General features: G+C 38.4%; 1 protein-coding gene across 2 annotated transcripts in view; it reads left to right on the forward strand.

The window, feature by feature from the left end:
* The window catches only part of LOC145769963 (uncharacterized), a 91,025-nt gene that overhangs the window by 23,229 nt on the left and 50,557 nt on the right, over positions 1-17,239 (forward strand). For both annotated transcript variants that reach the window (XM_082581528.1, XM_082581529.1), the window contains 16 exons: positions 171-296; positions 2,798-2,995; positions 3,170-3,295; positions 5,088-5,264; positions 7,547-7,666; positions 7,903-8,091; positions 8,814-8,945; positions 10,799-10,975; positions 11,083-11,202; positions 12,675-12,848; positions 13,431-13,553; positions 13,855-14,034; positions 14,393-14,538; positions 14,969-15,076; positions 16,525-16,693; positions 16,991-17,108. In XM_082581528.1, coding sequence (XP_082437654.1) covers positions 171-296; positions 2,798-2,995; positions 3,170-3,295; positions 5,088-5,264; positions 7,547-7,666; positions 7,903-8,091; positions 8,814-8,945; positions 10,799-10,975; positions 11,083-11,202; positions 12,675-12,848; positions 13,431-13,553; positions 13,855-14,034; positions 14,393-14,538; positions 14,969-15,076; positions 16,525-16,693; positions 16,991-17,108 — 2,383 coding nt within the window. The remainder of the gene's footprint in view (positions 1-170; positions 297-2,797; positions 2,996-3,169; positions 3,296-5,087; positions 5,265-7,546; positions 7,667-7,902; positions 8,092-8,813; positions 8,946-10,798; positions 10,976-11,082; positions 11,203-12,674; positions 12,849-13,430; positions 13,554-13,854; positions 14,035-14,392; positions 14,539-14,968; positions 15,077-16,524; positions 16,694-16,990; positions 17,109-17,239) is intronic.

A 17,239-nucleotide genomic window follows, 5' to 3' on the forward strand; every position in this document is an offset into this window, starting at 1 on the left:
TGATTTCCCTGATAATTATTTGCGAACTTGGTTGTGTTGCGTGTTTAATTGGGTCGGAAACTTGAACGGCATGTTACAGAATGAACTAATGCTGGCGAGTAAAATGACTTTATTGATATTGTTTGTACGAAATACTCTGCGCTTGAATCCAACCTCGTTTAATTTTTCAGATGTCAATGAATGTAACGATTCCAATAATAAACCGTGTGATGAAAATGCCGACTGCTCTAACATCGTCGGAAGCTATGAATGTATTTGCAGAGAAGGTTATGAAAAATTTGGTGACACATGCGTTGGTGAGTATGACGATATAAATATTTATATATGTTATATTTCGTTGCATGTCTGAGTGGTATGAACATTGGTACGGCACTCGAAAGGGTGTCTATTCGACACCTTGAGAACATGCGGCTGGGCCTTTAGCAGGACACCTAAAGTGACGCCTAAAGGTATAGGAAAATATTGGCTTTCTTGCCTTCCCGTCCACTTGATCTAAATATTTCAAATGTTGAATGTAACCTCTACCCTACTACTGAGGGATCTTTATTGTAATATCGGATATACACAGTGATGGGAATTTTCGGCGATAATTTACCGGCGATAAATATCGGCGATAAATTTTCATCGCTTTTCGTTATCGCTTGATTATTTTTTCAGTTATCGTTTATCGTTATCGCCAAAGGCAATATTTGATTATCGCCGATAAAAGCAACCAACTGGTATCTGAAGGTATAATTATAATCACGGCGGTTACCTCAGTGGTTTGATTCTGGATCAAGAGGTTGAAGATTCGATACCTACTGCCGCTGTTGCGATTTTATTCATGCATAACTTACAAAAAGTTTTGTTCATTTACACTATATATTATGTTCGATTTTTCGTCATGTTGATGGAAACAGTTCGTGCTGCATGGAATGGGGCAACGCTAATCAAGAAAAAAAATTGTCGTTATCGGACATTATCGGCGATAATTTTATCGTTTATCGTTATCACTTCACTTTTTTTTGATTTATCGTTTATCGTTATCGCTTTAGGCAGTTTTTGTTTATCGATTATCGTTATCGCTTAACTGAAAAATGAGTTATCGCGCCCAACACTGGATATACATAGTAGGTACAGTTGAGTCCCATAATTGATCCAAGCATCAGGGGATTAGAAGATAAGTACTAATTATACTAAGCCTTCGGCACTAACGAGAATAGGGTGACCAGTTGTTTTCTGTAGGCTGCCTTTCCATCACCAACTAGGCCTACCCAATTTATTACAGCCTGGGCAGATATGAGTAGCCTAGTGTTTTTCAACAATCAGCTGAAGCTGGGAGTAGAACCAAAATTGCATAATTGGAAAGCGAGAACCTTATCCGCTACACCACCCCACCGCCATTCACAGTAGCGAACCCCGTAAAAAAAATAAGTGGGACAACAAATCGCTTTCCAACCCCCACTATTCTTATTGTAATGCAATAAAAATTTACATGCTAAAAGTTAATAAGACTTAGGAAAAGTCAGGAAGTTTCAATATTCCAAGAGTTACCTAAGCAGAGACACAAGCAATTAAAAATCAAAAATGGTCAATATAATAACCCCTCCGGTAATTATTGTGTTAATCCTTTGAAGAAAAATCGTGACTGAAATTTAAATGACATGTCAATGTGATTTACAATCCATACCAATGTCATTTTGAACTCGGGTATACAGAATCATCAGTGATTGATGTTACAACTTCAAACAACTGCATTTAAGAAATGGTAGACAATTTTTGAGTGCTAAACATACAGGGTGACACAAAAGTCTGGGGGTTGTTGCCATACACCCTATCCTTAAGGTAGCCCCACAGATAAAAATCTGGGGCGTTGAAGTCCGGTGAATACGGCGACCACTCCGGGTCACACCTGCGGCTGATCAGTCGGTCAGGAAAACGCTGCTGTAGCCATGCCAATGATTCGTTTGAGGTGTGGGGGGTGCTTGGCAAATTCTGGACAGCACTTGGTCGACGAAGAGGGATCGTCAGGGACCTCCAGTGGTTCCAGCAGGATGGTGCTGTATCACCTTATCTGTATCACCTTGTGTGATATATTCCGCGTTGTTTATGTGGTGTTGTGTCTTTAGTTCTTACGTGTAATGTTGAGATTGAGCTGGTCCATGTCAGGGTTGTCAATTTATGTGTTGATTTAGATAAATTCAATCTCTAACTTTAAGCTTACAGCAAGTCACACCAAATACTAAAGTACCACCTGGCTCAGACCTGCCAAGAAAAAAATGGGTGACTTTAAATCACCTCCGTACTGGTGTTGGTCGCTTCAAACATAACACGTTTCATTGGGGTTTGTGTGACTCATCAGTCTGCACCTGTGGCGAACTTCAAACAGCAAGTCATACATTATTGTGCAGTTTTTGGACCTACTGTACAGAACATGTGGACCTCATAGACATTAACAATGAGGCAGTGCCTTGGTTGCAGCAGTTGAGAGATGTTTCCAGAATTGTTGCCTTATAAGCAAGAACAAGAATTTTAAACTGTTGCAGCTTTGCTTTTCTGATGCAGCTAAATTTTTTCGTTGTTATTCGTAGTGAAAACTATAATTTTCTCAAAACTTTGGACGTCAATCTTTGTTAATATTTTTTTTGTGCATGTTTAAAATTGAATGTATTGAATCTGCTGATGCTGCTTGGCTTCATATGTTTGTGGTACAACAAAACAATTAAAAGCGCTACACATTTTTAGAAGAATAAATGTCATGTTGCTTGGTTCACCATGAAAACTAGTGAGAACGAAACACATTTTATACTTTTTACAGCTAAACAGTGTGGTCGGCCACCAGTACCTACCAACGGAAAGTACAAACCGGTTAATCCCCAGCAGAGCATCGTAACTGTGGGATCTTCTGTGTATTATTCTTGTAACGGTGGTTACCAATTGGAGTCTACAGCCGCCGTGGAAAATACTTGCACATCTTCTAGCCAATGGCAATTCAGTTTTGCTCCACAATGTGTTGGTATGTTCACCTCTTACTTTACATTTCAAAATTAAAGTGAAGAATGTATGTAGTTTGCATTTGAAATCCCAGCAATGTTCATATCTTGCTTGTGACACCTTTTCGTTTCAAATTCAATTTTTTACCCGCTTTATTAGCCAATTGAAAGCTTAAACAAACTGCAATTGTTTGAAGACATCAACGAATGTTTGGACGACAATTTAAACACATGCCACAAGAATGCGAACTGTAGCAACACGAGAGGCAGCTATACATGTCGATGCAATACCGGGTACCAAGGAAATGGTCACTTTTGCTCAGGTTAGTTTAATTCTACAAAGTTGCCAAATTTGTGTCGATAGATGTAAGCAGGCTACATTTAAAGGCAAAGCATATGGAAGACAAGCGGACGTGTCAGATGTTGTGCGTAAAAGACTTCAGCTACTACACAATGGCATAGATTGATTGACTTCTAGCTTGTGAGCCATTTGGTGGAGCTCTCTCTCTCTCTCTCCATGCACAGCTTTGGTGGGGGCAATACCTGAAAGCACTGATAATAATAGTCTAGGTTTGTGGGGTTGGACGCAGGCGTCCAGAAATTATGCGCATGGTATCGCTAGGTACGATGCTCACCTTTCTTGCACTTGTGCTGCTGCAACAGACTGGAGAAGCATATTCTGCAGCACTGTACACAACACAAGCGCAAGGTTCCAGGTGTGCGAAGTTGAGGTTTGAATCCCTATGACGAGTCGTTTATTTCAGTGGCGCATATTTTGGGTATTTAAGGTGTTCACTGAACATTCCAAGAAATTATGACAAAACATTTAATATTATTATTATTATTAATATTATTTATTATTATTATTAGTTATTATTTCCTAATTCGACATTTATTTCAAGAATCGCTTAATTTACTTTTTTTAGGGTGGTTTTCCTTGCCTTTTCAAAATCTTCACAACTTTATTTTAACGGTTGACTAACTTCTGGTATTCTCTCCTGTCAGAATGAAATTTCGATGTTAGGATGTGACAACATGAGCCACGAACACGCCATAGTATCCTCATCAGGAACAGCTTAATAATGATTACATCAAAAAATAAAATAAAAAATTATTGAAAGTTCAATTTGACTTAGACACTAGTTCTAAAGCGAACAGCAGAAACTCGACAACTGGCAAAATAATGATACCAAGCAAAAACACGGCAAGGAACAAATCACATGGAGTGTGAGATAAAGCAAGTGTAGTAAATGACTAGAAAACGTAGAAAGGAAATGACGAGATACAGGTAACCAATTGCTTGGCGGATTACTGCGTAATGCAGCTGAAGGTATCCATGATTTTTATCTGGTATTTAAATCTGCCTCTGGAGGCTAGAGATTGTAGGCTGGACAATGGACATGCTAGAGATGAGGAAGACTCTTGAACAACTTGCTAGGGAAAACAGAGTAAGATGGCATTGGACATGCACTAAAGAGGGAGGAAGGAAGTTTTATTTGAAAAGCTTTGATTTTAAAGGTAAGATGGTAAAAGGAAACGGGGACGTCCAAAACGAACATGGAAAGAACAGGTGAAGAATGAGGCAAACTAAGTCGGACTGACGGAAGATGCGATGGATAGAATGAGATGGAGAATAGGAATGAAGGCAATCATTGCAAGGAAAAAATCGGCCACCACACTAGTGTGGAAAAAACAGAATTTGGATGATGACATTATTTTAAATCGGTTGTTCAAAACATTGTTACTACATACCACACATGAGGAAGTATGTTCTTTAATTACACTTATAGAGAAATAAAACATAGTAACTTTAGCGGGTTTAGCATAGTTTATTTTGCACAAAATATAACGTAATTAAAATAAAATAAACTCAAACGTTTTCGACACGTACGTGTGTCCTCATCAGAAATTAAATCTGCAATTACACTTATGTTTGTGAAATTCGTGGGTACTCAATACCCTGGTTAACAAATGTCTGGTTGAAGTTTGTTTGTGTGACAAAAACCAAACACACGTATGTCAACTAGACATTTGTTAACAACAACTATGTAATATCATTACAATACTTAGCATTACATAATTCAAAACTTTCACTGAATACACGATTCTATGCAGTGGTGTACTGCCGCTCTCCGGAGGCACCCAGCTTCGGGTCTTACATCAACACAGGTGGATCTCAGTATCCACACGGCTCAAAAGTAACTTTCTCTTGCCAACCTGGATATACAATACACAATGGAGAAACAGAGTGTGTTAACGGAGTTTGGGATAATATTGAGCCTGAATGCATTCGTAAGTAATCTATATTATTTCAAAAACTGAACAACTTAAACTAAGTTACTGAAATTTTTTGTACATAGTGTTAAAACATAGCGTAACCTTGAAATTGTTAAGACTCTAAACTGTACTAAATGTCGTGAATAGTCTAACTCTAAACAAAAATTTTTAGTGATATTTTTAAGATTAAAACTAAACTATAAGCACATATCTCCATCATAGCGATCTATATACACAGGCCTTGACAACGTGCGAACTGGTGGCCAGTGCAATTTCAACTTTGAACTCTACATTAAATATACTTTATATCCCTTTGAATTGAAATGATAGTTTCAGAAATCCAAATTACCAAAGTGTGACCACTGAATCCCAAATCACTGCAAAACTCCTAATTTGACGACACCTTTCCCTATTACCCGTGTTGTGAGATTGATTGATTGAATCTTTATCCTCGGACTGGGAAAGCTTCTTGCAGAGCTTAATCCTGGCAGTTTCGCATACTTGTAGAGGCTTTGAATCACTGACGCAAGCCCGGTTACCGAGATTGACAGAGTGAAGTTTCCGATTGTTGAAGTCTTGTTGCTGGGAAATTATTCCATCCATTAGATGCCGCTGAATGGCGAGCAGTCCTTAACGTGCGTTGCTCAAGCGCACACCCCGAGAGTCGAAGCAGCGCCACTTGATCTTGAAGCTTCTTCATTCCAGAAGTGACGCGCTAACCAATTGAGCTATCGAGCTATTCTAGCACAAGTACCAAAATCTAGTCCATTATTTGTATGGTAACAACAGCACAAAAGTAGCTCAAAATCACACAAAGTATACATGTAGAAATCAACTACTACTCAAACCATCAACTTACACCAGCGATTTTGATTCATAACAGATCGGCCTCCTGTTGAATTTCAAGCTAGCACGTTGACATTGCTTGTGGCATCATAAATTTATATTGATATATTTAAAACTAGATCACTAATGCAATAGATCAGTGCTTTTTAACATTTAGAAACGCGGTTTGCACTTTTTTATTTTGCAAAAATTTCGTGCGCACAACTCAACCAGAGTTAGTTTGCAACCATTTGTTTTCCTTATTAATGTGAAACAACAATGCAAGGTTATGTGCATTAAAAATATGCACCTAAGTCGATTTTAAAAACAATGGCACATACAATAAATTGATCTGAATTCAAATCTCATTTGCGCCTACTTCACTGTCAAGATTTTATTTAATTAACAACAAAGAAAACTAGTGTAAAAATAATTAACATTTTCTATTCAACTATCCAAGTAAGATAATAATACTGACTCGTTTACTGCTGAATATTTATAGAAATTTCAAACCAGTTAGACACGCCTTCTTACTCTAACTAAAGCACCCCCATTACGTCATCAAGTGTCTCATTAAGAAAACAACACCCTTTTCTTGTTTTAATATGACTTAGTCGACTAAACCCGGTTTCAGCCAAGTATTCAGCCAAATTTTGGGATTGCCATAACTTTATAAGATCCATCTGCAACTCCAACGTCTCCAACCCAAAGCTCAGAGTGCTTTTTACGGATAAAAAATGCTTGTTGACAGACATGTTGTTGACAGACAAAAATATGACCCAAAGATCTCCGAAGGTACTGCTTGCCAAAAGGGTTTAAAATCCACAGCTTTGATTCTTATTCTGATAACTGTGAAGATAAAGCTTTAGAACTATGAAGCAGAATATAGAAATGAAAGTTCCCTGCCTTTACAATGGGCTGCTTTAGAGTCTCTTTTATAGAAGGCTATTCATGTATTCATGTAGACATGAAAGTCTGAAGCGTCCTCAAACATCAAGTTGTCCCTGCAGAATTCTTCTTCCAAGTTTGAATTTTTTGCTTGAATGATGGAATTTTGGATATCGTCTTTGAATATATCAATTCCACTTCTTTGTGGAGTTCTGAACTCATTAAACATATCCAATATGCCAATACCACCCGGATTTAGCGCACAAGAAAACGGCTAGCAACTAGAAAAAGTAGCGCTGTTAGCGCAATACATTACTGTATTAGGCTTATTTGAATTATTGCACTGCACATACTAAAAATTAAAAATCCGGCAGACTTCCCTTCAGCCTCATTCGCACAACGTTTGTCATCCACAATTTTTTTTTCATTCGCACAAGCGCGTACCATCTCAGTGGCTGAAATACACTGTAATAGATCATTTTTACTTTTATAACAATCTTCTAAATATGGAAGTCCAATTTTGTTTTGTTGATAACTGCAATAAAGGCAAAGTTATCTGCAAGTGAAACTATTTTTGTTTAAAGGCAAGAATGAGTGTGAAATTGAGGGTGTGTGTCATGAGTTTGCAACTTGTCGAAACGGGATAACATCTGTCGTGTGTGAATGCAACCCTGGATATATCGGAGATGGAAAAGATTGCAGAAGTAAGTGAATCGTCATAAGACCATACATCTGGGATTTTAATACAGTTTGGTTTCTATGCAAGCAACCTCTTCTATTGGTATAAAATGTTATGAAATTATATAATGTTATACTTATTTAATACTGATTAAGGTGGTTTCAAACCAATTTTTAAAGTTTAATTTTATCATATGCATAGCAGGCTAATATTCTTCAAGCGTTTTGCAAAATTACCTGTATGTTTCTCTCACTTTCTTAGGAATATCATGTCCCATGCCCGACCCTCCTGTGATGGGGGTAATTATGACCCCACGGGACAGCTCTGGAACAATTCCTTATGGAGAGGAAATTGAATATCAATGCAATGAAGGATTTAACATGGTAGGCCATGCAAAGGCAACATGTAGATCCTCAGGACAATTTAGCAACAGCCGACCTTTTTGTGGAGGTATGATTTGTGTGAATGAGCATGATACTTGCCTTACTTTTTGAATTGCAGTATTTTTACCACAAACTTAGTTTAACCTCATAACTTTAATTGTTAAAATTTTAAATTTACGGCTCATAACAAATCATCATAATTTGAAAACCAGCTCAAATCAGACGCAGTGTAAATATGTTGTTTGTTCAACCCAATATGTTATTTCCGGTTTTGAATTAAACTTTTCTGACAACACAGATATTTGTGATAACAGTAACGTAGGTAAACATGGAAATGTCATGATAACACAATGATGCGCTTCTGGTTTTGTTGGCTCTTTTTTCCGCAAAGATAAGAGTTAACTGACTGGTTAAAAGGTCGGTCGAATACCCTTGTGGTAATAATTGGTGGTGCCATACTGACTAACAAAAAATAAAAAAGAGCCCAGTCTCATGGGCGAAACACGGTGTCTATCGCTGTCAAGTCTTGCTACAATCGGCTGCCGAGAAACGTATAGTTGATTGGATTGTCTAAGTGGCTAATGTGGAAACTATACCGTTATGGTTAGCGAATCGCAATTGCTGGCTCTACTAGTGAGTGCTCAATGCTCAGCCCTGAAGAACGCCCCTCTCTTCACTATTCACCTTGTTATGTTACATCTGAAAAAATGATTGGAGAACCTTGAAACAATACTTTAAAAGTGACGCCTTTTGCTTCTCTTGAAAATAAAAATTATTAATTATTTGTAGACGTGAACGAATGCAACGAATCAGGCGCCAATCGAAGTTGCCATCCCACGGCTTTGTGCAGAAACACATTGGGAAGTTATTACTGCTACTGTTCTGCCGGCCAGGTGGGCGATGGCGTAACAGGATGTAAAAGTAAGTTCTCACTGTTGTGGCGTGCATGCGAATGTTAATTTCAACCGAAGCTTCAACAGTAAACTAATTCTGCAGCAAATACTTCTGGTTTGGAGATAGATTCGACGGCCACGTGGTATTGTGGCCTTTATCCTCTGATATCATGGCGCTGCAAAAGTCCTGGTATGCCTCGTCTACGTTGCACATTTTAGGTGGTGGTGGTGTTCCATCGCTTCATCGGTGCTTTTGGGACAGGTGCCTTGAGTTTTTGGGCGATAATGAGGGACGGCCGATGTTGGGCCGTGGAAACTTCTGAAGCGCACATCTGTCTGGAAGAGATCTGTCGACACTCGCGAAGGCCAAGTCAGGGTTTGTCCCTGTTCCCCAACGACTGGAGTGGAAACTAGCTGGTTCCTTTGGGTTGAAAAGGAGGAAAAGATGATTAGTGGAGGCCCAGTCAGCCAGCAATTCGTCGCTGCTTGTGTTGTTGTAACCTCAGTCAGCGTGATGGCAGGTGAAGTCGCCAGCGTAAAGACTACGTTAAGGGAACACTGGAAGGGATGATGGCAACATTCGCGAGGGAGGGGGCTTGTAAATATTGACGATGTTGTGGTCTGAGATACATATGCACGCCCACTCAATCTCGGCATCAGTTGGAAGAGGATAACTATGTTGAGCTGCAGGATGGTTGGGTGTCTGAACGTGTTCGTTGCCGCTGCAGCTGTTCCGTCCGGGTGGAGGCTATTTGTTGACAAGTTTCGTTTGGTATCTACTTGCATACATACTGTATGTTACTAACAGGATGGGGCGCTAGGAGCCACTTGTCGTCCATCCCAGTCTTCTGCTCTGACTCTTGATATAATAAATGTCATCAACAATCAAATAACATTTTACAAGTTTTATTATAGTCTTAGAAGGAATAAATAGACATAAGATGGATGAGATTGCAAGTGTTCGATTAAAGCATGGCGCACAATATCACAGGCCAACACAAAATTTAGTGCCTAAAGCGTTAGACCTATTTTGGGGTATATTTGGAGCGCTGATTTCGAAAACTCAATCAGTTTTTTTCACAAGTTCTATTTTTAAAGGTAGGATATTATTCTTGATGCTCATAGTGAACTAACTTTTTAAGGATTTTCTTGATTGATTTATCTTCTCCTTTCATGCACGTTAAATGGGCGTTGCTCTCTGAAATTCACTTTTACAGGTGCCTAACTCTGTTTTTAGGTCTGAAGGAATGAAAGGTTTACATATATTTTGGTTAGTTCTGGCTGGTTGATAATAAGAACAGAAACTTAACATTGAATGAGAAGTAGCATGGCTCGTAAATTCTGAAGTTAGTTTGCGATTGATTTTTTTTGATTTTCTCCAGGATTTTTAAACAATTGCTATAATCAGAACGATGGCCGCTTAGCCTACTGCTGAAATCCACAAGGAAACTGCTCTGATTCCACACACTTGATAAAATTTCTCAAGACACAGTTTTAGATGATGTGGCCTACAGTCTTAATATAACTGATACTTTTACAAATTTCTTACGATTATAAAGTCTTTGACTGTTTTGCATTTTGTTAATGTTAATATGCAACTATGTTGATGCTCCGCAAATAACTGGCCTTAAAAACAGATTGAAAAAGTTATGATCTTGTTAGGTGTATAAAAACTAGGCAAATTCCAGGGTCACAGAGGGTATACCACACCTAAAAAACTAGAGCTGATGGGAAAAAATGGTTGAATTTTTGAAATCAGCGCTCCCAATACGCTCCCTAAATAGGTCATGCACCAAATTAATGTCATGCACCACCTAACATTCCAAGCACCAAATTAATTTGCTGATGAGTGTATTCTTTAAGCTTTAATGATTTTTACAGAGGTGGCCTGCGTTCCACCCAAGACACCTGAATTTGGAGTTATAGTTGGAGAAGCAAAAAACAGCTATGGATCATTTATCACTTTCGACTGCAGTTCCGGGTATAGAATGGTTGGATATAGAAACATCATATGCATGAGGAATGGAGAATGGTCGACCAAAGAACCAAGCTGTGTTGGTGAGATTGCTCAAAACAAGGAAGAGGATCCGCATCTGTGTTGCTAGTAGTTTTTGGTATAATTCGAAAACCTTGTTGTTTTTATGAAACATGATGACTTGTTTTAGACCTTGACGAGTGCACCAGAAGACCCTGTCACAGGCGAGCTGTTTGCACAAACACGGTTGGGAGTTACGAGTGCGTTTGTAAAGAGGAATACAGCGGTGATGGAAAAACCCGTTGCGATGGTAAACTTATAACTTATGTACACTGCCGTTTAACTGCCATGGGCTTTTTACAGAGCCCAAGCCCTAAAAAATACATACTGTTTGCAATAACCATCCGTCCGCCCCGATAGCTCAGTTGGTTAGCGCGTGACTTCTGGAACGAAGAAGCTTCAAGATCAAGCGGCGCTGCTTCGACTCTCGGGGTGTGCGCTTGAGCAACGCACGTTATAAGGACTGCTCTCCATTCAGTAGCATCTCATGGATGGAATAATTCCCCGGCAACAACACATCAACAATCGGAAACTTCACTCTGTCAATCTCGGTGACCGGGCCTGCGTCAGTAATTCAAAGCCTCTACAAGTATGCGAAGCTGCCAGGATTAAGCTCAGTAAGAGGCTTTCCCAGTCTGAGGATAAAGATTCAATCAATCAAACCATAACTCTTTGTTTGTCAAACTGCATTGGTCTTATATTTTAGAAAGAGTAAACTTGTATTTTCTAAAAATTGAAAAAGATAGTAGGCTTGCATTTGAGATTTTTCTGCAATTTTCAATCATTTACAGAAAGCTTTTTTTTTCAAATTGAAGGTTGTTCGGTTCTTCCCATATCACATAAACATCACTGTGACAACGTTTGTGTGGAAAGCCTGGCACTTGCCTGTCATCTAGCGGTGAAGTTTACCGCAGTTGAAAGACTTTTTTTTTCAGATGTCCGAATGGAAACAAAAAAAGAATCCAAAAAACGCAAAATTTTTGTTATTTGTCAGAAATATTAGTCATTTAAGGCATTGCAAAAAAGTACACAAAAATTGTAAACATATTTCAAAAAACTGATGAAAACGAAACAACGTTTACGTTTTGATTTATTCTAGCTGTTACCGTTCTCAAGGTACAGCTGTTAAAAACCAATACCTCGATTTAGACCAGTGGTTCCCAAACAGGGCGCAAGTGCCTCCTTGGGGTCGTTTGCAGCCATGAAGGAGGCGCTGGCTATAAAATGGGCGATTGTGGGGCGCAGAGAATAAATCGGGGCAGGTAGCCTACAAGAAGAGGATGGCAAAACATTTTTTGTCATGTTTCGGGTGAATGTAAGAGCTCTGTTGCAGATATTGTGGCAATTATGTTGGCAACGTCGCTTCGTAGTGCTTTACAGGTTTGTTGAGGTCCTAACACATGACTTACTTTGAAGCACTGCGTTTACGCAAATCCGATCTTACAATCCGAGAATATTTTGATCGAGCGAGTTTTGAGTTTACCCACTGTTTCAGGAATGCGAATTCTATTCTTCTAAGTTTGTGACGTCATGGTTAGGTTCTCTTTAATTTTTGGTTTTAATATTTTTGTCGAAAGGGGCTTTTGATACTCTGTTCGTTGTCCAGGGGGGCCTTGTTAAAAAAATGTTTGGGACATTCATTCTACATCTGATTTAGACATTCATTCTACAGCTAAGAATGAAAAACCATTGTAGGCTTCATACTTGCTGACTTTGTTGCAGCTTCCTCTTGTCCTTATCTTCCTGTGCCCTACAAAGGTTCTATAACCTCTGTAGTTTACTTGGTCGGTTCGACAGCTACCTTTGCATGTCAAGAAGGCTATGTTCTTTCCAGTAATGAGTCACTGGTTTGCCAAGCCGATTTGAGGTGGTCTGGTAACCCTCCTTCGTGTATCGGTAAGTTCTTATTGTATTCAATTTCATGTTAAACTCTAAGTTCACATAGTAGAACATCAACTCAATACCACAAAAACAGCTATTTACTTATTATAATGGTAGGATGGCGCAACGAATAAGCCGTTGGCTTTCCAATTATGCAAACCTGGTTCGACTCCCGGCTTCAGCTTGTTGTTGAAAGTACCGCGCACCTCTAGCTGGGGGTGTAATAAATTGGGTGGACATAATTGCTGCAGGAAAGCCAGCCGAAAGAAAGGAACTAGCCACCCTACTCCCCTTAGTGCCGAAGGCTTAGTAGGCTACAATGAGAACCTTATCTCCTCATACCAGGCACTTGAATCAAGTATGAACCACCTTTACCTTTATACCAGTTAGGTGTAAAATTGCGTCAATAAAAAATCTCCATAATTAGCAATTTTCATTCAACTGTCGCAGTTCTTCCGGATTTGTTTTGTAATGAATCGAACCTTTCGCATGAAAGTTTGTGCCTGTCTTCCTTGGATTCGTTTGCCTTTAGTTAGGTTACTGTACTTATTTAAAGTGGATAAACTTAAATTAGTTTAAATCTTTCTTATCTTTAAGATATTGATGAATGCATTCGTGGAAACGTTGTTTGTCCTGTCAACTCGAGATGTATCAATTCTGATGGCGGTTACACATGCCAGTGCAACAGAGGCTATCTGAAGAATGGGCTGTTTTGCGAATGTAAGCATTTTTATTATGAAGTTACTACTTAACTACTTAAAATTACAGAGCGTTCCATTGCGATAATGTCTGTTCTAGCCTAAAACTTGTAATTGATATGAATCACCGTATAGGACTGTTCAGTACCTGTTTCCTCGTTTATTCGATCACCCTTGTAGGATGGTGAACAGCAGAAACCATGGACAAGTGGAAATTCTATATACTATAGACAAGTAAAAATAGTTAATGACCAGCTTCAAAATCTATTTAATAACGCCACATACAACAATTTGCAATCAGCAAGATTATAAACATATTTCAGCGTCAACATGTTCCACACCACAAATGCCTTCTAATCTGAAAGTATCGCCAAATACATCTTATCACATTTTGACCGATGTGGTCACCTTCTCTTGTATTTCTGGTTTCACTCTTGATGGGCCCACACAAGCAAGTTGCTTAAGAGGAGGAGTGTGGTCAAACAAACCACCGACTTGCCGAAGTATGTTTAAGCAGACTTTTTTTTTGCTAAAAGACCTTACTTTATTTGAAATTTTAAGTTATCTTAAATCATCTTCTGTATTAATGGCAAAATTAGTTCATTAGCTCAATTCTAAGCAAGATGTTTACATGTAGCATTGAAAGCGAAGTTTGTCCAGTTTGTGTTTAGTAGTTTTCTTAATTGAAAGTTAAAATGATGAATTTCTACATTCATACACAATAAACGTTCGTTGTTCTGCTGGAAGGAGAACGTATACCATGAGAACTGTTCATTTACCTGCTCAATGCAACATTAGCTTCTAGCAGTCTTTGTGCTGTGAAAATATTCTTCGTGTTATCAATGCTTCGTGACAATATAGGAACAAGTCCTGATTATACTTGGTGTTCTGCAAGTGGCGACCCACACTATGAAACTTTTGACAAGCATCACTTCAGTTTCCAAGGAAAATGTGTATATAATTATGTGAAAACAATCGGTTCTGGTGTAACTGAATTTGCTGTCGAGGTAAGAAGGAAAATCAGATTTTTTTTAAACCGGAGTCGAACTATATCTTTCCAACATAGACTCCTAATGTTGTCATTACCATATTAAAGGGTGAAACAACATGGTATTGGTATTTAGTTCGTATAACTCAAGTTTATAAGACAAAATTTCCTATACATCAGCAATTCTGTATTATTCTCACTTATTTGCTGCTAAAAGCGAAACTTAATCTATTGCATTCTCGCTTATATGCTTAATCTGTGTAGGCCTATTATAATTTTGGGATCAATTCGAAGTCATTACCAAAATTAAATTCCCTGCTCTGTTTGTAAAGATGAAGGGTTTTCTAGCAACACTCTGTGACTTATGCTGTGACTTATTTGTTTTCGTTGTGAAAGAGTGCCGTACGCCGAATATACTTTTACTTTTTAAAGCTAGTTTGGCATTCCAGACAGAAAACGAAAATCGTTTTGGACTGACTCATGTGAGTTGGATCCAACGTGCTGTCATCCGTCTACCTGGGTTGATAATCGAGCTGCGTAAAGACTTCGTTGTTTTGGTGAGTGCTACTGCTGTATAAAGGCTAGTTTTATTTCCATTTTGTGAAATAGCATCGCGCCGAGGAAATTTTCTAATTATACCCATCGCAGATATGTGCTGCTTTGAGTATTTTACAACACAGATCATTTCAGCGCAACCCTATAGATGTGAGGCGCATAAATTCACATTACTTTTTCTTCAATGCTAAACGCTAAGCAGATATGATGTTCAGCATCACGTTTATACGTTTTGTTGTGTGACCTGATTTCGAGTTGAACCAGTTTAAGCTTTGTAAAATCTGGTGCAGGATCAGTTATACAGGGGAGGTCCAAAGTCCGGCCCGCAACAAGTTTTTGCATGGCTCGCGCCTGTTGTTGCACTATGTGATATTTTCGGCCCACAGGCGCACAGAAATCGTATCAGTTCAACTTGCATTGTTTTAGAAACTGATAAAGACAGTATTTTTTCACAGATACGAGAAAAGCCTGGCGAGAAAAGTTAGAATCATTATTGGATCATAATTGCGAAATACAAGCATGAGTGATAGTCGAGCTGAGGAAAAATTACTTTTGTTATGTAAGCAAAGGAAGTTAGATAAAGAAGGACCCTGCTTCAAAGAAAGGTTGAAGTTACAATATTTTTTCAGCAGCTGGATCAAAACAAATTTCCATAAATGCGAGCGTTTGCAAAGAAATTTTTGAGCTTGTTCGGCTTAACAATTTATTTGAGCAGACGCTCTCGGTTATAAACTTAAACAACATCCGCTTAAGATCAAAACTGAGCGCCTCCACCTGCATGGCATATTACGCTTGCTACCACTAACCTTGAACCAGACTTGACTGTTAATTGAAACCACGATTTCAATTCTAATACTTCATGTTAACGCAGCCGTGTTTTATAATTTTCTGGATGTTTACATTTCTCATGGAAAAGCAGACAACTTACAGTACACAGGATATAGCCTAATCATATCCGTGATATGTATATTGCTTTGTTGTATGAAAAACGATACTGAATAACACAACATTACTAGATTATGCATCTTTTTTTTTGCAAAACAAGATTATCAGAGACTATTAGCCCTCGGGCACTTCTGCTTCATCAAATCTGGTCCCCCTGGGAAAAATTTTGAACACCCCTGACGAATCAATCAACTGAACATTCATCTATTTTTCCTATCGGTTACCAACAAGTGGTTGATTGGTGACTTTAGAAATAAACTTTACGATGTACCAAAACATTTTGGAAGTCACCATTGAATATGAATAGGTCTATCGCTTGTATAGCTGACATGGGTAATGTTTTGTTGTTTAAAGGTGGGGGCGTTTTTCAACAAATTCTTTTTTAGAGAAAAAAATCACTTTAACTTTCTGTTATATCTAACTTATCTATAATAATTAAATCTGTAGTTTATAGGAAAACATGTTGTTTTTCATAGTTTATTTGAAGTTACTTTCTGTATTTCAGGTTGACAAAATTTCGCTTGTTCTACCCTACATCCATCCATCTGGAGTGATGGTAAAATACAGTGGCCGGTATATTACTGTGACAACCCCATATGGTATTGCGGTTCGATATGACGGTGACCATTATTTCACTGTCGGATTGTCTAACGAGTACAGAGGACAAGTAGAAGGTGAGTTTGTTACGAAATCTAATGCCTTAATATTCGAGAAAAATCTTTGCCAAATAAAAATGACAAGATTCAACTTCTGTGAGTTAATATTTAAGGTGAGTCGAACCCGCTAGGTTTTGGCAGTCACGTCACATTAGATCGATTTTGCTGCTTCTAGCTGCTTGTTGTGTTGTATCTGTAATTGAATTCTACTGTTTACTGTATAGTCACAATGAACACAAAATGAAATGGTTGTTGTAAGTTAATGCATGGCCTGATTAATGTAACAATTGATATAATACTTGTTACTTCTTACAGGATTGTGTGGAAATTTTAATGGTGACGATTCAGATGATTTTCTTATTCAAGGAGGTTTTTCTGTTGCATCAGATGAAGTTGAATTTGGAAACAGTTTCCAGATCAATTCTCAAGATGAGTGAGTCATGTACTTCTAAAATATCTGTATTGGTCACAGATTTTCAGTGAATGCTGGCCAACAAGGAAGCTGGCCGCCAGTTACGAGTCCCCCTAGATGGAACCTTTATCCGACATGACCCCTGCCCTACA

This window comes from Aplidium turbinatum, chromosome 5, assembly GCF_918807975.1.
Source record: "Aplidium turbinatum chromosome 5, kaAplTurb1.1, whole genome shotgun sequence".
NCBI lineage: Eukaryota > Metazoa > Chordata > Ascidiacea > Aplousobranchia > Polyclinidae > Aplidium > Aplidium turbinatum.